At 44.0% G+C, this 22,430-nt stretch overlaps 1 protein-coding gene across 4 annotated transcripts in view; it reads right to left on the reverse strand.

The window, feature by feature from the left end:
* PCNT (pericentrin) overlaps positions 1-22,430 on the reverse strand; it is a 282,663-nt gene that overhangs the window by 108,384 nt on the left and 151,849 nt on the right. For all 4 annotated transcript variants that reach the window (XM_075069898.1, XM_075069897.1, XM_075069895.1 and 1 more), the window contains 6 exons: positions 21,124-21,270; positions 14,943-15,094; positions 10,928-11,142; positions 10,154-10,362; positions 7,296-7,458; positions 812-1,024 (listed from right to left, as the gene is read on the reverse strand). In XM_075069898.1, the coding sequence (XP_074925999.1) occupies positions 812-1,024; positions 7,296-7,458; positions 10,154-10,362; positions 10,928-11,142; positions 14,943-15,094; positions 21,124-21,270 (1,099 nt within the window). The remainder of the gene's footprint in view (positions 1-811; positions 1,025-7,295; positions 7,459-10,153; positions 10,363-10,927; positions 11,143-14,942; positions 15,095-21,123; positions 21,271-22,430) is intronic.

The raw sequence follows: 22,430 nt of genomic DNA on the forward strand, positions 1-22,430 counted from the left end.
TGTCCCTCCTAGATTGCTTGCCCCAGGGGTTTGACTCATTGAATTCTAGTCTAAAGGGAGTTTATAGCAGATACCCATTACAATTTATCCTGCATATTTAATTATTTTAGCCTTATCCAAGATATTTAACTACTTCCTGTATTTTCAGTCCATTTCCTTGGTATTGTAGCGGTGTTCTAGACCTTGTCTACACTACCATGCAGGCTCGATCTAAGATACGCAACTTCAGCTATGTGAATAGCGTAGCTGAAGTCGACATACTTAGATCTACTTACCACAGTGTCTTCACTGCGGTAAGTCGACAGCTGAAGCTCTCCCGTTGACTCCGCTTATGTGCCTCATTCTGGTGGAGTACCAGAGTCAACAGGAGAGCACTCAGCAGTTGATTATTCGCGTCTATATGAGACACGATAAACTGACCCCCCACTGGATCGATCGCTGCCTGGGAGGTAATGTAGACATGCCCCTAGTGACACAGATCTACGTTTTTCCTTTCTCTCCTGCCTATGTTCTATCAGTTAACTGCATTTTAGTTGACAGATCCTAATTATCAGTTACATCCCCTTCCATTCAGTATCCCTTTTAGTTCATCATGCTTATTTTTCCATTTTCCTTCCATTTGTCACCAGACATTGGAGTACTCCTCATTAACAACAACAACATCTTATTTCTAAAAACATAAGTGTCATGTCTGGGTTTATTTATTTTCAAAGTTAACTGGAAGTCCCTGCTTTACCCTTTCCTGTCCTGAGCTATTCAACCAACCATTATACAAAAGAAATATCATAAATGTTATTAAAGCATTTCTTACCAACTTCTATTTCTCCTACGTTGGCAGCCAGAGCTTTCTTTTGACTTATTAGCATATCCCGCTCCTCACAGAGTATTGCCTGTTCCTGGGTTAGCTTCTGAAACTGTTCCTGCAAGCTCTCCAGTTCCAAAACAAGGCGTCGTTCAGACTCTTCTTTCAGGCTCATTGCCTCTTCTAAGGCTGCTTTCTCTACTACATAGCCTTCAATGATACCTAAAATCCAAAGGAAAAAGTAAACTAAAAGACTAGACACTGAATTTCTTACATAAATATTATCAATTAACTATTGAAACTATCACCAATAGGAAGGGAAGGTTAGTCATTTTATGCAGTAACTGAGATTCTTCGAGATGTGTCCCCCTGTGGGTGCTCCACTTCGGGTGTTGGTGCATCCCAGCGCTGTTTATCCGAGATTTACAGTAGCAGTGTCCCCGCAGATCATGCCTGCGCAGTAGGCAGGTCGCAGTGCCATTGGTGCTGCATGTAGCATGCACACAACCCAAGGCCTCCAGTTTCTTCTCTACCACAGAGTCTCTACTGTGAACTCCAAAGTAGAGGGCAGGTAGTGGAGCACCCACAGGGACATATATGTCGAAGAACTTCAGTTCCTGCACAAGGTGAGTAACCTTCCCTTCTTCTCTGAGTGCTGTCACTGTGGATGCTCCACTTTAGGTGACTGTACTGTAGTGCCCTCAGAGGGCTGGGGGGACTTTGGGTTCGTCTGAGTCATTGAAGGAAGTATTGAGAGACCCACTATGGCATCAGCCCTGGAGTCATGAGTGATTGCATAGTGTTCAGCAAATGTGTGGACGGAGGCCCAAATGGCCGCCTTACAAATCTCTAATATTGGAACACTATGTAGAAATGCTATCAAGGTTGAAACAGATCTAGGAGAATGTGCTCTAATGTCACAGTGACGGTGGGTCAGTATTCTGCATACAATAGCACAGTTGAATGCATGTGGAGATCCAGGTAGACAATCTCTGAGTAAATACTGTGTCTCCTTTTGAGCGGTCAATAGTAGAGACAAAGTCTAGGAGAATTCCGGAAGGGTTTGCTCCTTTCAAGGTAAAACACTAGTACACATCTAACATCCAGTTAGTGCACGGTGGCCTCTCTTGGATTCCCATGAGGATTAGGGTAGAATGTAGAGAGATGGATTGGTTGGTTCACATGAAGTAGGAATTTTGGGTGCGGACATAGCATGACCTTCTCTTTGAAGAATATTGTGTATGGAGGATCAGCCATGAGCGCACCTCTCTCACTCCCCCTTCTGGCAAAAGTAATAGAAAGGCCACTTTCATGGATAAATGTAGCATGGAACAGATGGCTAATGGTTCGAATGGTGGTCTGGTAAGGCATTTCAGCACCAGATTGAGGTCCCACGTTGGGGTAGGCCAACAAACTTCTGCGTAAATGTTCAGGAGACCTGTGTGGAAGCGTTTAGTAGTTTGGTCCGCGAATGTTGAGGTTCCATCGATCTCCTGATGGAAGCTGTAACGGCCACCAGATGAACTTTGATCAAGCTCATTGTTAAACCTGAACTTTTCAGCTCCAGCAGGTATTCCAGCACTAGTGGTACTGCAGAGGCTGTTAACTGTCTTTCTTGACACCAGGCGGAGAACCTCTTCCATTTTTGAAGGTAAGTATTACGCCTGGTCGTCTTCCTGCTGTTTAATAACACATGTTTAACTGTTCTGAGTAGATTAGTTCACCATGGTGGAACCATGTAGGAGCCATGCTTCTAAGTGGAGTAGATTCAGGTGAACAGTACGACTATGGTGCTGAGACAGCAGGTCTGGAGTAGGAGGGAGGGCATGTGGGGCACATAGCGCCATTTGCATCAAATAAGGGTATCATGCTTGTCTTGGCTCTGTCTGTTTGTATCTAGCGTATGATGCATGAGATCAATGGAAATGAATACGAGTTGTGCCTCCCATTTGTTTGCAGTTCCTTGGTTTTATGCATGGCCTGTAGCCAGGATCACCGGCACATCACTATTGCTGTGGCCCTGGTTCTGGCTGCAGTGTCTAGTGACACTTATAGGGCTGTTTTGGCTATCAGTTGACCCTCATTGATGATGGCTTGAAAACTGTGACCGTTTCTCCTTGAGGAGCTCTGCTATGAACGAGCTAAGTTTCATATAGTTATGACAGTAATATTTCGCTAACAATGAAGATTGGCCACTCTGAATTGTAGGGTGCCCCAAGAATAAACTTTACACTCAAACAGGTAGAGTCTTGTGTGTTCTTTCGCCTGTGGTGTAGATTTAAACTGTGGTTGCTTGCCACATTGATTCACAATATTGACCACTTAGGTGCTGGGGGGCAGATGTGCAAAGAAAAAGTCTGCCCCTTTTGCACACTGGCAGAATTGAGACCGCTGTATGCCAGACGGTCGCTGCCGGTTCCAAGATGGCATTGTTGATAAGACGAGCAATCTTGGAAGTAGATGATGGTTATAGTATTTGTACCAGCTTGTGTTGGTTTGTCTGCGCCTCCTCTAGTGGTATTTCCTGGCTGTGAGTGACCCACTTAAACAGTTCTTAAAACTGCCTGAAATTGTTGAGTCATCTGGTTGTATCTTGGTCCCCTATGGCTCCAAAGTGGTCGGTGTTCTTTTGGTGAATGGGGTGAAGTGAGAAGGTGTTTTGCTCCTGCATCTCCTCCTCATCTTCGCTGGAAAATTGTGCAATGTTGTGAGAGCTGTTGGGATCTCCTCCATAGCCTGTCGGGGAATCCCCGGTACCGAGTATCGAGGAATGTGGTGCCGACGGTATCACCAACTCTTTCTGGTGCAACAGAGACTGTGTGGTGCCAACGTCTGGACCATCAGTGCCATGACGTCCGCTCAGTGCCAAGAAATGCTGTGACTATTTAGTCAGTGCGACTGGTGCCAACTTGTTTTTCTCCACCGGTGCCAACTGTGTTGTCGGTGCCGAGGGCATAGGCATGGTGCCTGACGAGATGCTCAGTGCCAAGTCCCTTGCAGGTGAACTTGGTGCCATGGAGGAGGCATGTCTTTGTGTCTCCTTTGTTAGGACCTCAGCATTGCTGGAGGTGCCTGGAGTATCAGAGATGCTCCCTCGAGCACATGTCGGCATTGGGAGTAGCGACCTGGCAGGAGTCTCTCTTTTCGCAGTACTCTCTGCGGAGAATTCTGAGCCCTCTTTTTGGGTCTTTCATAGGGTATGCCTCCTTTTCCAGTTGGAGGAGCGTCTAGAGAGGCAGTCTGCTTGTCCAAATCAGGTTGGAGGAATTTCTCCATTAAAATCATTTTTAGCCAGAGATCCCTATCACACTGGGCTCTGGCTCTCAAATTGCTGCAGTGGGGGCATTTTGGGGGTTATACCCCTCACCTAGTCAGTGTACACACAGTGAATGCCCATCTGAAATGGGCACAGCTTCATGGCAGGAGCTGCAGCGTTTGAAGCCTGAGGAGCCAGGCATCTTAACGGATAGCTACTTCCTCTCAGGGGATGGTTAACAAAATAGTTTTATCGGGGGGAGGTGGGAGGAATTAACACTAGCGGTAACTATAGCTTTCTAACTACCTACCTATCTAATTAAACTATTTTTTAATGATTTTAGGGAAGAGTGCTAATACTGCCCCAGAGCTCCGTCTTCAGCTATGGACAGTTCACAAGGAACTAGAGGGTTCAGGTGTGCGTGCACAGCATGTGGCATCAACGGCACCGCAAGACACCTACCCGCGCAGACATGGCTACCAAAAATCTCCGATCAACAGTGCTGGGACGCACCAACACCCAAAGTGGAGCGCCCACAGGGACAGCACTCGAAGAACAAACCGTTTATTTTAAATTCAATTACTGTATCTTAGTTCAATCATAGAAAAAAACCCATAACATACTAAGGGCATTTTAAGATGCTCCAAAGCCTGTCTTCAGGGAAAACAAACAAAAACAAAAAAAACAACCAAACCTAAAATAAGGGCATATGACCAAAGAATCTGGCTAGTTCTCAGCATAGGTATTGATGGTGCATACAAGATGTTTACATTTCCTTTGAGCTCCTGGACAGGTCCAAGTTGTGCCAGAGGTGTGCCCTGCACAAATAATAGCACAGATTTATGAAAGAAATTCCTTAAAGAACATTTATTTGTAACTTCTACAAGGCAAAATTTAGATATCTACTAGCACAGTGGTTTTAAACCTATGATCTGCAGACCCCTGGCAGTCCACAGACTATGGCTAAAGGGTCCACAAAGTTGTCATTACCACAGAACAGTGGTTTTCAACCTGGGCTCTGCAGACTATGTCTAAGATTTCCAAAGGAGTCTGCATCTGCATGCGAAATTTTTTTAGGGGTCCACAAATGAAAAAAAAGGTTGAAAACCACTATAAAAGCAACTCTGTTACACGTTAACTTTAAATCCACTATATAAATCCATGGTACACCCACATCTTGAATAATGTGTGCAGTTCTGGTCAACTGGAAAAAATTAAAGGTATTGAACAGCTTCCATATGAAGCGAGAGTAAGAAGACTGGGACTGTTCAGCTTGGAAAAGAGAATTCAGGGAGGATATGATAGAGATCTATAAAATCATGAACGGTGTGGAGAAAGTGAATAGGGAAGTGTTAGTTATCTGTTCACGTAACACAAGAACAAGGGGCCATCCAATGAAATTAATAGGCAGAAGGTTTAAAATAAACATAAGAAAATATTTCTTCACAGAACACATAGTTGGCCTGTGGAGCTTGTTGCTAGGGAATCTTGTGAAGGCCAAAACCATAACAGGGTTCAAAAAATAATTAGATAAGTTCATGGAGGATAGGTCCATCCAAGGCAATTTGCCAAGAAGGCTGAGACGCAACCCACTGGTCTGGGTGTCTCTAAACCTCTGACTGCTACCAGCTGGGACAGGACAACAGGGCATGGATCACTCGATAAATTGCCCTGTTCAGTTCACTCCATCTGAAACATCTAGCACCAGCCCCTGTTGAAAGGCAAAAGACTGGTCTGGGTGGGCTATTGGTCTGACCTAGTATACCCATTTTTATGTTCTTAACAGTAAAATTTACCATGTACAAGAAACAGGAAAAGAATTTTCAAAAGGAGTATCACACCCATTCATATAATCATAAAGGCTAGGGGGCAGTCTCTTTTTGGTCATTAGTCTTATTTCTCTTTGGCAGGATTTTCAGTATAAAGCATGCTCCTCAAGTTGTGACCAAGATCTCAAGTACTGATGGATTCCACCACTGCCTTTACGGGCATGCCATGCTGCCATAACACATTTTTCCCGTTTAAAATATATTTGTAAGAGAGCATAATACTCCAATATTGGCACTTCTTAAAATAGATATTTAAAGTTGAAATTCTCTCTCATTTAAATCCATGATTTCATGTCTTATTCGTAACAGTTCTCTTCCCCTTCCTGCTTACAGCATCCTTGTATGTAACTGTGACAACCATTACCCCTTCTCTAAACAGCCTCTCTCCCTCACTCTCCAAAGAAATGGACAACACAACCTTTTTGTTGATCAATTTCCTCATGTATAAAATGGGCATAATATCTGCCTACAAAGGTTGGTATCAGGCTTAATTAAGTAACACTTCTGAGTGCTTTGAGCACATAAAGCACACTACAAAAACTCAACAATACTATTAAACTAGTCATTTAACAAGGAATCACATTACATGCATTTTGGTGCGACCATCAGTCTTTTAAACCAATGCTGGCTTTTATTTCCCAAGTCATCAGAAAACAACTGGTTTGTATTTCACTGGGTGTCACACTTCACGAAACCGACAGTATGTTTCCCCTATGCACCTCTTGAGACCTCTGTCCAAGAGAAGTTTCCAAACGCAACTGCTAATGACAGAGTTCCTTGATTACATCCTGTAATAGTCTGAGTAATTTTCATCACATCCTGCTAGTTTTAAAATTATGAACATCAAGTACTATGGTAACTTGTTTCTTTCATTGACAGACAAATTAAAATAATTATTTAGCAATTCCGATTTTGTCTTGACAGTTAGTATTCAATGCTCTCCAGTTAATAGCCTTTTCTTTCTTTTGTTTCCCTTTGCATACATCCTCATCAAATATTTCCTTCTACTGTCACGTGGGTCCTTTCTGGACCAGCTGTGAGTGCTGGGACCACTGGGAAACTAGGCATCTCCCCTTCCCGAATAGTGTAAAGCTCCCATTTCTAGCCATGCAAGAATGTGAGATACTGGTTTTTAAAGTCCTGACATTTTTAGCACTAATACAGTACTGAACACTGGGCCCATTCCGGGCCTCAGGTAAGTGTAATTCTGATGGTGGTGAGGCAAGTGCCACACCTGAGCGGAGAAAGAGGACGTATCTGTTTCAAGTGACACAGGGATTTAGAATGCCAAAGTGGGCAGGAAAAGCAATCAAATATGCATTATAAATTCATTTATCCACCTCCAAATATTTTTTTATATTATATAATTAACATCTTAAATCTATCCGTTTCCGTTCCATTTCCTTACCTTCTGCTTTATGAAGCTCCAGTGCCAGTTGATTCTTTGCCTCACTTTCCTCATTTAGACACTCCATTAGATCATGGTGCTGACTAACTACTTGGGCAGTTTCCTGAGTTCTGCGGCTGAATTCTTCCTCAAAGTGAGCGTGAATTTCATGTGTTTTCTCCAACTTAAAAAAAAAAGAAAAAGAAAAAAAAAGGTACATCACAACATACGACGCTCAACATATGAACTTCAATGATAATCTGAACCCTTATAAAAAGAGAACTTATTTTAATTTTTGTAATATTTATCTATCAAGTGCTTCTGCCAATTACAAAGCAGCTTGTAGTTTACTTGCTACACATTCCTAACATGTTTTATTATAAGACTTTGTTTTAATGCATTAATAGCCAACTAACTGTTTTGAAGCAGTATTAATAAAAATATACTCGTTCATAAGCCGATTTTTTTTTTAGTAAAAAAGGGAAGCACAAGAGAAGGGGGTCAGCTTATGAACAGATATAGAGGGAGAGGTGGGACGCAGCCCCTCCCACCAGCAGGGGGAGCAAGGAGAGGCAGCACAGCCAGCAGAGACAGAAGGGAAGAGGCGGGGCCAGAGTCTCTCCACTTCTGGCCACACTGTTCTCCCACGCAGCCTACAAAGCAGCTGTAGCTCTGGGGCTGGCAGGCTGCAGCTGTGCCACTCGGCCCCGCCCCCCAGAGCAAGCTGTGGCTGTGCCACCCAGCCCAGCCCGCTGGAACATGCTGTGGCCGTGCCACCCAGTCTGGCCCACCAGAACATGCTGCAGCTGCGTTGCCCAGCCTGCAAAAGCAGCTCCAGCCAGGCCAGAGACATCCTCCCCTGGCCCTCCCAGATAACATGAGAAGGGACGAGACAGGGAGAGTGTGGGGTCCCGGGCTAGGAGTGGGGTCATATGGGGGGTGGTCACAAGGGTTACTCCCCTGATTCCCAATTTCTCCCCACCAGTTGCTGTCCCGGCCTGCCAGGGTAAGCAGCTGGCGCGCTGGGATACTTTGTTTACTTAGGTTTACCTCCATGCCTGCGGACGCTCGAGGTAAACAAACCAACGCTCGAGGTAAACAAACCATCTTGGCCCACCACCGGCTTATCCTGATGGCCCGGGAGCCAAAGTTTGCTGACCCTTGAATTACAGCATCAGCTTATGAACAGGTTATAAAAATTTTTAATTTTTACTTACCCATCTTGAGCGAGTCGGCTTATAAATGAACCAGCTTATGATCAAGTATATACAGTAGGTCTTTTCAAACAACTACCTCACCACACAACGAATGACTTTAAAAATGAGTTTTGTGGCTCACTGCTGTTCTCACTGAAGTCAAAGGTAATTTTGCTACTGGCTCCCAGTGGAGTCAAAAGTTTCTCTTTAGAGTTACAGAGATTCACAATATTGTGAAAACACATGATGGATCTTTCGCCTTGCAGTGCTTAACTCAATTCCAAGTTCTCAGTTTGCCATCACTGAAACATCTACAGGTTTCATCTTTCAGCTACGTACAAGTTTTCATTGTAAAAGTCTTCCACCCCTTTTCACACTATGTAAGCCATGCAAAGTATATTTGCAAGTATGTGGGGTTAGGATCCTTCATAATTGCCTTTTACCCCTTTCCTAAGAAGCCTCTGTCATGACAGTTTTCCTCAGTAGAAATGGCCCCCTCCAGGGTCCGTCATCACTGTTCTGTGTAGGAAGATCGCTTCAGAGGGGTCTAAAAACCCTCCTCTGCCCTTTGCTTCACTACAGGAAACCTGAAAATCCTAATTCTGCTCTCCAACAAGGAAGCTGAATGCATATCTATTAAACTGGTGGGTAAAGTTCCAGTTTAAACCTTGCCATGACAACAAACATCTTGTTTCATTATTACAAGCACCCCCTAAAATACGGATGGCATATAATCTAATTCAGGTCCAAAATACAGTAGAACCTCAGAATAACGAACACCTCGAGAATGGAGGTTGTTCATAACTCTAAACAAAACATGATGGTTGATTTTTCAAAGGTTTACAACTGAACACTGACTTAATACAGCTTTGGAACTTTACTATGCAGAAGAAAAATGCATCTTAATTTAAATGAAGCAAGCACAGAAACTGTTTCTTTACCCTGTCAAATCTTTTCTTAAAAAAAAACCTTTCCCTTTATTTTTTTAGTTTACGTTTAACACAGTACTGTTCTGTACAATGCTTATTTTTCAGTCTCCCCTGCCTGATTGCATACTTTCGGTTCCAAATGGGGCGTGTTGTTGACCAGTCAGTTCATAACTTTGGTGTTAGTAACTCTGATGTTCTACTGCACATATTAACAGACATTGCCAGAACAGTTCTCATAGGTAATGAGGGCAGAATCTTCAATGCAGCAAGTAGGAAGATGTGTACAGATTTCTTATTGGAAATGTGAGCTGTGTACATAGCTTTTCATTCACTTCCCCAAGAACTCAATCCTACAAAATGCTGAATGCCTTAATGCCCAAGGGTCTCAGCATGTCACAGGATCAGACCACAATTGTCTACGCCAGGGGTCGGCAACCTTTCAGAAGTGGTGTGCTGAGTCTTCATTTATTCACTCTGATTTAAGGTTTTGCATGCCAGTAATACATTTTAATGTTTTTAGAAGGTGTCTTTCTATAAGTCTATAATATATAAGTAAATTATTGTTGTATGTAAAGAAAATAAGGTTTTTTAAAATGTTTAAGAAGTTTCGTTTAAAATTAAATTAAAATGCAGAGCCCCCCGGACCAGTGGCCAGGACCCAGACCGCGTGAGTGCCCACTGAAAATCAGCTACCATAGGTTGCCTACACCTGGGCTATGACAATATGTAGCTAAAGGCTGAGATCTAGTTTTACTTGTTTAGTTGATTCTGTAACGAGCTCTAGAAGTTTCTCCACAGCAGTGCGCAAACGGCGACAAATTTTCAGGATCATCTCTTCATTCTCAAATGCCATGTCTGGGCTTGCAAAAACACTCTCACATAAGTGCTGGCTCAGCTCAGACCCTTCATCGGTCACTGCAGACATCTGGTTGTGTTCTGTCAGAGTTTCATCCAGCAGGTCACCTACCAAAAAAATGAGTTAGAAAAAACACTATTACAAAAAATTATTCCAGAAACAGCTACTCGTTACACAACTGACTGACACTATCATATGCAAATGTAACAGTAACACTGCTTGAGACTGAGCGATGTTTACAGTATATACTCATTCATTAGCCCATTCATTTATAAGCCCACCCCTCAAGATGGATAAATAAAAACAGCAAAAACTGTATGACTCTTTCATAAGCTGACCCTATGTTTCAGGGGTTGGACAACTTTGGCTCCCAGCCCATCAGGGTAAGCCGCTGGCGGGTCGGGACATTTTGTTTACCAGGAGCATTCACAGGCACAGAGCCCCTCAGCTCCCAGTGGCCGCGGTTTGCCGTTCCCAGCAAAGGGGAGCTGCGGGAAGTGGCATTAAGAGGATTAAAGCAGGATATTGAAGAGTCTATCATAACTCTGGAGAAGCCCATTAGGTGGACATGGAGAACACTGTAATATAAAATACCCATGTGGACAGCCTTGTCTGTATGATATGAAATTAATAGTATCTTAAAAAATTAACTATGCCCAGACTGACACTCACTTTTTTCTAGGTCATGCTTCTCTCTGGCTTTGAAATGCTGTATGAATCCCACTTCTTCCATTATGCTGCGGCTTTCTCTAGAATCTCCAGATGCCAGACTGTCATCGAGACAGAGACCAATTTTCTTACAGATAAGGTCTTCTGTGGCGATAGTGGCCTTTACCATTTCCACAAATAATTTCAAAACTTGCTGGTAAGATTCCTGCAGTTTTTTCCTAGAACGGAAATATCATACAGTGCAAAGTATAGGATATTCAACTAGAAGAGGTACTTAAATATTGATAACACTTTAAAAATTCAAAACCTCTCTGCAGGTTTGAGAGATTCTGTGACACAGCATGTTATCAATATTTAAATGCCTCTTCTAGTAAGGATGCCACTTTGCAGCTATTTTCACTACTAAATTCCCAAACAAATGAAGGATTAATTGTTAAATTAGACCTTGAGACTTTGTCTCTTCATTGCTCTATCAGAATCCCAAACAATCGCTGTCTCCCAATAACAAAAACGTCTGTAAAATATTCATTTGTTATTACAAGCTTCTTATACCATTCATACATATTAGATAAGTATTGCAAATTAATTGAAGGTTTCATGCCATCATTTTTCAACTGACTAGTTATGTATTAATGAAGGTAGGAGACATCTGGATGTTTGCTAAGCTTCTCCACACTAAAGAACATTACAAATATGATGAAAATTCTTTTCATAAAATAATGGCAATAATTTGAGTTCTCGCTAGTGTGTCCTGCACAATAATTCTTTAGCTCTGGAAAATACATGCTAATCAAATCCAGTTCCTCTTCTGCTCTCTGTCCTGTCCCCAGAGTTCTGCCCCTAGTTACTTTTAACTCACTCTGAGGAGCTCATCTGCTCCCACAATTTCAGCTACCACGCCTATGCAGATGACTGACATCTCTTTCTTCCCTCCTGATCTCCCATCCACATTGAAATACTATATTTCCAAACGTGGTCTCCTGGATGGACCACTTCTCTCTTACACACAGTGAAAATTTAACAGGCCTTCCTCCTCCTCTCTCCACCACTGTCCCCAGCTTACAGCACAGAGCTTGTGAGCCTGTAGTGCTCAACACTCTCCTGCACCACATTTAGTTTTAAGCAAATTCTTGCTTTTCACTCTACGCTCTTAAAAATCATGCTTTCCTTCTCCATCCTTGGTCACCATTGACTAGTGTATCCCTCTCATGACTGGCCTTCATGATGCCTAACTTAATTCTAACCTCTGAAGAAATGAGACTGCAAAAATTAACTTAATTCCTACAATAATGGCCACTCTCTCCAGCCTTCAAACTGCTCCAATGGCTTCCCCTTGTTTTCCATATTCTACTCAAGCTTCTCATCTTTATGGCATGGCATGATTCCACTTTTGCCTCTCCTATTTTCTCCTACTCTCAATTCTGCTTTCTACACTTCAACATCCCCACTTCCTGAAAATCTTTTTGTATCTTTATTCCACTCTCGTCTTTGCACCTTCCATTCAAATCCATTCCATGCACCTGGATCTCCTTTCTTTTGTTTTTGCACAAACTGATCTCTCTCTCCTCACTCACGGGTCTCTTAAAAAAAAAAAAAAAAAAAAAAAACTGCACACACACCACACTGCTAATACTAATGGGGGAATTCTGCACCATTGTGTGTGTGCAGAATTCATGTCCCCCACAGAATTCTTTGCTTTCCTGCAGAAAAATGACTGTCTGACAAGGAAGCAAAGGGAACCTACAAGAGCAGTCACACACCAATCCCTACCTGCGCAGATACATCATTTCAAGCACCCAGAGCAGCTGGCAGACAGGTAAATCACCACAGGGCAGGTGACACCCCAAACAGTGGCTCCTACTCTGAGACGGGATATCAGCTGCTAGTCCCAGCTGCGCTGGAGGCAGGAGAGGACGAGATTTCCTCTTCCCCTGCAAGGAGTGGCTGTGTCAGACCCACCCCCAGAAACCTCCCCCAGCTGCAGGAAATTCAGCATCCTCCCCTGCTTCCTGCTCCCATCACTCCTCAGCTGCAGGGGGAGTGGGTCATTATACGGGGAGCTGATCCCCTATCCACTCAACCCCTGTGCATCTGGACATCCCATACCCAGACACCCCCACAAAGCCTCATCCCATGCAACCAGAACCTCCCTAGCCCTCTATACCCAAACCCCACCCCACTGAAGCTCAACCCCTACATCTGGACCCCCCCCATGCACCCAGACCACCCCCCACTGACCTCCCTGCACTCAAACCCCACCCAGACGAGCCCCATTTCCTTGCACCCTCGAACCCCCACATCCAGACCCCCACGCCACTGACCCCCAACTAGCTTCACCCAGACCCCCACCCCACCTAGCCCCACTCCCCCAGCACCCAGACCTACCTGCTGAGACCCCCATATCCTGACCCCTCCGTTGAGCCCCAACCACCTCCACCTGGAAGCCCCCACACGAGTCTCATTGCCCACACACCTGGAACCCCCCCACAAGCCTTTGTGCATCCAGATCTCCCCACACCTAGACTGCCCCACTGAGCTGCCTGCACCTAGATTGCCCCCAGTTCTGCCTGGTTGAACTTGCCTGCCTCACACCTGGTGCACCTAGCGCAGAGGGGCAGGTGCCCCAGGGTATTTCTGGGGCAGGCCCCAGGCCTTGTGCTGTGTCACGGTCGGGTGCAGCCCCACCACTGAGTCTGTCCCAGGTGTGTGTGTGTGGGCCTGTGCTCCCCCTGCATTTATTTACTGACAAATAAAATGTGGAGAATTTTAAAATATTGTGTACATAATTTTTAATATTTTGGTGCAGAATGCCCTCAGGAGTAACTACATAAACGTTTTCAACCATAACCCATCAGATATAGAACATATATTTCTACATTTTAAAAACTAAAACCTACAGAGCTTCTGTTTTGGTATATAGAAATGCTACATCCTTCTCTGTTGTACAGCCCTGGAGCACATTCTTGGCAATCAAATAAATAATAGTCACCACCATGTGTGATATTTAAAGTATCGACTCTGATCCCTGAGGCAATAAACTACAGTAAAAAAAAAAAAAAACTACTCTCAGAATCTGGCAAATTAACAGATTATGAAGACAGTGTCAAATGAATTGCAGCAATTCTAATCTGGATCTTTCAAAAGATATGAATAATAAATTCAGGACACTGTTGTTGAAAGTATCAGAGGAGTAGCTGTGTTAGTCTGGATCTGTAAAAGCAGCAGAGAGTCCTGTGGCACCTTATAGACTAACGGACCTATTGGAGCATGAGCTTTCATGGGTGAATACCCACTTCATCGGATGCATGTCATTTTATGCATGCATCCGACTAAGTGCGTATTCACCCACGAAAGCTCACGCTTCAATACGTCCGTTAGTCTATAAGGTGCCACAGGACTCTTTGCTGTTGTTGAAACAGACCATGCATACAAACATACCTGTAATTGGCATCTATGTAAACATGGTCATTTCCAACACTGGCATATTTGCATTTGTAAAGGTCAAAAGAAGTCAACAGTGACACATTCTGACAAAACTTAATTTAAACTTTACAGTGTACAGAGTTTTTCCAGAGTTTGCCTACCATGAGATAAAGACTACACATTACTCTTATTCCAATCATCAATATGATTACTCCATTATAGCGTCTACTTTCAATAACTACTCAGTTTCAATTGTTTCCTAAAGAGATTCTAATGTACCCAGAGGTAAACTGAAAACAGAAAGAAAGAATCTACCCTGCTCTTCCATCTGACCTCAAAAAAGCCTTCACCTTTCTTTTCAAACTCTGATCAGATAATAAACAGATACCACAGTTAATGAAGTGGGTATCAGAATGGTATCCTAGATTTTTTGAATGTAAAGTAAAGACTAACAGTGACTTGGATATGCTTCAAAGATAGCAAAAACATTGTCACCTTCCTATACATTTAACTTGGCTTAGTTACTTTTTCGTTTACAGAAGGAAAAAAAACAGATATAAGACATTGCACAGTATATATCTCAAAATAAGCTAACCTTTCATTCTGGGACAGTTCAATATCAGATCTCAACATAGCTACCAAGTACTCTCCTTCTTGGTTTTCTCTGTCTCGTCGCTGTAAGAGGGTCTCTAGCTCAGAGTTAGTCTTCTCCAACTCATGATTTAAAGACTCCACTTTCTTTTCCAGCTGTGGGAAATGGACCAACAAGGCAAGGGATAAAAAGCCAGTCATTTTTACCAAACTACTAGAGCTTTATTCAGTTATTTTATTATGAAATCTCATCTACAACACAGAGAATCACAAACAGCTCTGGAGACCACATTCCATTTATAATGGATTCTAATACCACAAGAGTTGGAGGACATGAGAAAGACTAAAACAGAATGATGTTAAAATGGTTCTCTCTCTTTCTAGTACAGTTTTGTTTAAAGTCGCTGTTCAATCTGCATCCATGGTCTCAGAACATTCAAGAAATGCTGGCAAGTTATATAACCTCTTAATGACATTTCAGTTTGTTTTGCATTAACTTTCTCCATTCATATCTGAAGGACAGAAAGCAGTGCTCTGGCAGAATTTTCTACAGTGCAGCACAAACTTCAACAGTGAATTGACTCAATAAGATCATATCCCAACCAACATTTCTCCATTCTTTATCCCAGTAAACCATTTTTGTCCAGAAAATATCCTTTAGTCTCTGCTCTCATTTTTGTGTTGTCTTCAATATGCTGCTCTTTAAAAAGCAAATAATGCTTTAACTGCTGGCTGCTATCAAGCATATTTACATAAATAACATTACACCTGATCACCTGAACAAACCATTACTGTGGCAACAACTTTGCCTCACCACAAAGCAAGTATTTAACTACACTTTGTCTTTGAAGAGGGAAAAGGAGAGACCAGGGTAAAAAGCGTTCCATTTCCCTGCCAATTTTCTGCCATTATTCATTAAACACTGTATGAAGAGCACAAAATAACATGCTCTTCTTGAAGTTACTATTACCAATTTTCAGTTTTTCTACTAAACAGAAAATGAAGTTTCTTTGCAGAATAGTTTTGATGTAACAATTCTACATTTTGAGCATCTGCATTGAATGTTGGCCAACAACATTAAAATAAACACTGGGATTCTGCTGAATTGTTAGAACGGAGCACCACAAGTAAACTGGTATTTTATTCCCCCCTTTCATTTCCAACATTGACAACTCATCTTCACTTTTAATTTAGTATAAGTATGAAAAACAGCTAATTTTAATTCATTTGCTGTTTCTAAATTTCCTGTTTAAGGGCTAGTCTACACTGGAAACACTAAAGCACTGCCATGGCAGCACTTTAACATGGCTTGTGTAGTCACGGCAGAGCGCTGGAGGAGAGCTCTCCCAATGCTCTAAAGAAAACCCACCTCCACGAGAGGTGCGGCTCCTAGTGTTGGTGCACTGTTTACCCTGGCACTTTACAGCGCTGAAACTTGCTGCGGTCAGGAGTGTTTTTCATACCCCTGAGCAAGAAAGTTGCAGCACTGTGAAGTGGCAGTGCAGACAAGCCCTAAGACACTCAGCCTTTACAGTCTGTCACTGCCCATCCTAAAGCCTGAAGGGAATCTTGATTCTACCAAGATTTCTGTTCTGCAAGAGCTTTCTAAACAAGCTAAATTAGGTCTTGTCTACACTGGCAAGTTACTGCGCAGTAAAGCAGCCTTCTGTGGTGTAACTCCTGAGGTGTACACACTGCCAACCCACTTAGTGTACAGAAACTCCTCAGTTGCAGTGTTGCAAAAAATGCACCTCCAGGAGAGAGTCCTAAGCCTTAAAGCGCAGAGGCTCCAGCACTGTATTGGCAGTATAAACACATTACAGCACAAAAAGCAATCAATTGGCCTCCTGAAGTGTCACATAATCCCTCAAGTGGCCACTCTGCTCATTGTTTTGAACTTGGCTGCCCTGGAGACATGCACCCCTCCCTTTCAAAGCTCCTTTTCTGACAGCTCTTGCATGCTATGCCAGTCTGCTCTGGGACACAGAGCAAACCATTCATGTGGAATGGTCCTGCTGTTCAACACAGAGGCAGGAGTGCCTGCCTGCCTGCCTGCCCAGAGAGAGAGGGACACACACACACACACACAGATAGATAGATAGCTGGAAAGGGAGTAGGGGACTGATGTTAGAGTTCCCCCTCCCCAGTGCCGGGTTTACAATAGTGCCAGTGGCGTCATGGACTCAGGCCCATGCTCGTAAGGGGCCCCAGCCTGCTCCGCTTGCACTGTGCCCTGAGACCCCACTGGCTCCCCCTGCCCACCACTTGCTCCTCTCAGCCCGCCCACCAGCTGGCCAAGGCTTCTCTCCGCCCCCTGGCCCCACTCCCCCTGCTCCTCTCTGCCCCTTGGCCGGACCCCAATGCACCTCCAGCTCCAGGCAGTCTCTGCTTCCCACCACATGTGGGGCCCCACCTGTCTCCCTGGAGCTGAGCCGCCTGGGACTGGTGCAGAAGCCCAGCCAGTCTCAGCCAGGTGTGTGGGGGGAACAGTGTGGGGAGCTTGGCTGGGTCCCTCCAGGCAAGTGCGTTTTCAGGGAGCCTGGCCGGGCAGGCCCTGGCTGATTGTGCCACTCCCAATGGGCCAGAGCAATTCCCCACCCCGGGACCGGCCCTGGCGCCGCTGCCATCTCAGCCCATCAGACAAAGTCGCCTCACAGCAGAGCAGGTGAGTGCGGCCAGGAGGCAGGACATGGGAGAGTGGGTCTCTTGGGGGGTGAGGGGTGAAGATGGGCTGTGAGGAGGCGAGGAAAATGTGTGTTGGGGCACTAGAGTGGTGGTTCTGTGGGGGGTTCTGGCCAGTTGTGGTGGGGCTGTGGGCGGGGGTGCTAGGCAGGGGTGGTGTTGTGCACGGCGCTGTGCATTTGTGGGGTAGAGTGGGGCAGGGCTCTGGCCACAGGGAGTCGGGAGGGGATGTTGGATGGGGGGGTAGGGGTACTGTGTGGCACGGCATAAGCCCACCCCCAAGAGGAAGGGGCATGCTGGCAGCACAGGGTCGAGTGGACCACTGTGCGTCTGGCAACTGCCGGTGTGTAAATAGTGCCCTCGCACTGGGCTGGGCCGCCCCTGCCATGCCATGTCCCATTGCCTCTGGCTGGCCCCTTGCTCCAGGGACTGATCTCCCCGCGCCATGCACCACTGCCTCCATGGTGGCCCATAAATATGTTTGGCGCTGGGTCCACAAAAGATTAATCCAGCCCTGCCCCTTCCCCAAGACTGGTTGCTTTCTGACGCTGTCTGAACTTTCAAGACAGCATGCTGACATACTCTCTGACCTCCAAAACACACACTCTCCCCGCCTACACACACACACTCTCCTCTCTCACCTCTCCCCTTCAGTTGAAAAGCAGCTGGCAATGTAGTAGGATGTCCATGGAACAATGGGATTGGAAAACCTGCATCATGTGACACTGTGCCTGTCCCTGAGGAACTGCAAACCTTTCCCAAAGCACCCTGCAGCCACTTGCACAGTGGGATAGCTACCACAATGCACAGCTCTCTTTGCTGATGCAAGAGCTGCTAATGTGGATGCGCTCCATTGTCACAAGGAGCACAGTGTGGACAAGCAACAGCGGTTTAATTCCAGCTTTTTAATAAAAGTGGTATAACTTGTTGCGCAGAAACTTGTGAGACAAAATTCCTCCTCTACCTTGGTGGGTCCTGCGCTTACTGGCAGAGTTTCTCACCTCAGTGATCTTCTCCACAGTCTGGGTCAACTCCTCCTGTGTCTGATCAGGAGTTGGGAGGTCTGGGGGGAACCCGGGCCCACCCTCCACTCTGGGTTCCAGCCCAGGGCCCTGTGGATTGCAGCTGTCTACAATGCCTCTTGTAACAGCTTCATGACAGCTACAACTCCCTGGGCTACTTCCCCATGGCCTCCTCCAAACACCTTCTTTATCCTCACTACAGGATCTTCCTCCTGGTGTCTGGTAATGCTTGTAGTCCTTAGTCCTCCAGCAGCACACCCTCTCATTCCCAGCTCCTCACACGCACTTCCTCTCCTCTGGCTCCCACCTCCCTGACTGGAGTGAACTCTTTTTTAAACCCAGGTGCCCTGATTAGCCTGCCTTGATTGGCTGCAGGTGTTCTAATCAGCCTGTCTGTCTTAATTGGTTCTAGCAGGCTCCTGATTACTCTAGTGCAGCCCCTGCTCCGGTCTCTCAGGGAACAGAAAACTACTCATCCAGTGACCAGTATATTTGCCCTTGACCAGACTCCTGTACCCCACTGGTCTGGGTCTGTCACACTTGCCAGTATAGATATACCCTTAGATTAATGACTCTCATTCTTAGAGCCATCTTTCCATGCAACTAGCAAAACTATCATAGAATATATCAGGGTTGGAAAGGACCTCAGGAGATCATCTAGTCCAACCCCCTGCTCAAAGCAGGGCCAATCCCCAACTAAATCCCCAAATCACCCCCTTAAAGATTAAACTCACAACCCTGAGTTTAGCAGGCCAAGGCTCAAACCACTGAGCTATCCCTTCCTCCCTTTACATAACTTCAGAATTTTAGAGCAGCTAGTGTCTCCTCATCCCTGTGCACAAGTGGTTCACTCCATGATGGAGGATGGAAGACTCATGTCTCTAGCGTCAGCAGTGAAAAAGGAACTAGTTAGAGAACGTGCATCTAACCAGAACTTCTGCATCAGTCATGAAGTCAGCTAAAAGCTGACCACTGAAGTTTCCTTAAGGCTGTTAGGTAAGAAATATTAACTAGAAAAGCAGCATTATTTTGTATTTCATGATAGGTCTCCTCATGCACTGAGAGGGTTAGTTTTATCTGTTCTAAATGTCTCTAAGCACTGATCTTCTAATCTCTCTCTTTCCATTTTTGTCTTTCAGTTTCATTAACAGAACTGCCTTCAAGGCAGGACACTTTGCAATATGAATGTAACTTCCAAGATTTTCTTTATACAAATCTGTTATACCTCGAAACATCCATGCTGATATAAGAACATAGGACTGAAAGGGATCTCCCTAGGACATTGAATCCAGTCTCTTCCTATCATAGACAGCCACAGCATATAATACCTTTCACACATTTATCAAGTTCCACCCTAAAGCCCAATTAGGATTCTTGCCTCTACTAATTTTCTTGGGAGGCTGTTCCACAACCTCACTCTTTTGATGGTCTAATTTTCAGACTAAATTTACTCATGGACAGTTTTGATAGTTTTCCAATTAATGGAGAATTAATTTGTCTTAAATTTTAACAAAATATTGAAACCAATTATTATAATATGGGGATGGAGGGGCCTAGTATGATTTACAGTATTAAAATTAGTTAAACTGTTTTGATGTAAAACAAGGTGCCTTGTAATTGCATAAATTTTTCAAGAAATAATTTTCAATTTTGTTTCAAGAAAGTCACAAATGTAGCTTATTTTTAATCTAATATTACTAACATTAATACTTGTGCATTACAAAAAAGTATGAGTTACTATATAGGAGAATCAAAGTTCACTTGCTGTAACCAAGAGAGGACTATAGAGAGGCGGTTTACAGCAGAGCCAGTGGCTTCAGATATCAAAACATCAGCCTTGAAACCCCCTTCATTGTCCCTCACAGGTGTGTCTGCACATTCTTTCATGCTGCCCCTGATGCCTCAAATTTCTCTGCCAAGCCATCTTCCTTGACACAGCCAAACCCCTCCTAAACCCATCTCACCTGCAAGAAACAAAGGGCAGGACAGGTAAGCAAACACACACAGAATCATGAATATTTGCACATGCCTTAAGAGTAATTGTCACCCTTGTCCATCCGTTCCTCTCTCGTCTCATACCCTACCTTCAGTACAGAGATCATGTCATTGTTTGGTTTTGTGACATATCTAGTACATTTTTCTCAATACGAGAAAATCATTAAAATATTATATCTCAGGAGAATGGAATAATCACTGAAAGTAACTGGATAGGTTCCCTCCTGTAGCAGCCACAAGCATGCTGCATCACATAAAACTTTTTCTCCACCTACTGAGGTACAATGCTATCCTCATAACACACTAGCTAACAGAAGAAGCCAACAATGCCTCAAAAACTAGCTAATATAAACCAATGACTGCACCAAAGTGGTATCCTCTGTACATATACATCTTAATAGGGAAAAGGGGAAGAGAGGCAAGCTATGTTCAAACAGGACACAAGGAGACTCCAATTAAAATCTAAGCCTCAGTATTTTCACATACCTGGATGATTATATTTGTCTTTTCCTGGATCTGTACTGATAACGCCTCTTTCTCCTTTTTGTAATGGGCCTGTGCCTTTTCTGTCTCTTGTATCAACACCTGCTCCTTGCTGCGCCAGGCAGTCTTCCTTTCAGCTTCAAATTCCTCCTGCATTAAAAAAAAAGTTTTAAAAAAAGATTCCCAGGCCAACCAACCAAAAACAATTTGCAGAAATCTAACTAAAAATTACCAAGAAGTGTGGCACTTTAGAGAATATTTACATAGATGAAGAGACTATCTGGAAATGTCAAAAAAAATTCCTACTTGGTTTTCGATAAACTCACATTACATATTCTCACCAGTACCGATACTATATCAAGTTCTCTGTTAAGATGTGAGATATGGTGACAGCATAAAAACTAGTGCATCTCTGAACATGAGGGCATTGAAGCACCCACATGTAGTGCAGTACTGTTCTTTGGCACAGCATTTGAATGAACAACATTGTTCCTCACTACTGTTCATTAGAAATTATAGTCCCCAAAATATAGTATTTCCCAGGAAGACTACTGAAATATCAGAAATGCTTATCTGGTATAGCTATCAATATCAGACATAGTGCTTTCTAGAGAGAATATTAGATATGACAACACAACATTATAATTATAGTGGGAGATTTACCCATATGCTTGTAAGAGTAGCATTTGGGAGAACTCATTAATTCAAAGGATCCAATAGAAGCAAGTGCAGAGAAGTATCTTTTGAAACAACTAAAAATTATACGGAGACAATGTATTTAAAAAATCCACTAACTCTCTTCAACCCAGCAGCCTTAACATTCAAACCCAAGGAATAATATTAGTAAGTGATGCTTAAATTGAAGTACATTTGAAAGTGCTTAATCATATCTTGAATTTCTAAAGACATTTCTTGAGGCAGCCACCTTGGTACAAAATAGCCTACCAATGACACCGTATTAAAGGAGAAGTTACTTACCCTGTACGGTAACTGACGTTCTTTGAGATGTTTGTCCCTATGGGTACTCCACTTCAGTTGTGCATGTGCGATCAGAGACTTCTGGTAGCAATGCCAGTTCAGTCCACACAAACGCCTTAGTTATCTTCATGCCCCCATGATAAGGGTGTGACGCAGTAGGGAGCGGGGTGGATTGAACTGGGAATGTAGTTTAGTTTTACTGGGGCTGTCTGCATAGGGGATGGGAGAGCAGGGGATGACTTTAGGTGAGAGACAGTACCTGGGCCTGTAACCTGAGCCAGGAAGGGGGGTGGGGCAAGTCGACACATTTGGCCGGGAAGCTGGACAAAGGG

The sequence above is a fragment of the Chelonoidis abingdonii genome, chromosome 10, assembly GCF_003597395.2.
Source record: "Chelonoidis abingdonii isolate Lonesome George chromosome 10, CheloAbing_2.0, whole genome shotgun sequence".
NCBI classification, from domain to species: Eukaryota; Metazoa; Chordata; order Testudines; family Testudinidae; genus Chelonoidis; species Chelonoidis abingdonii.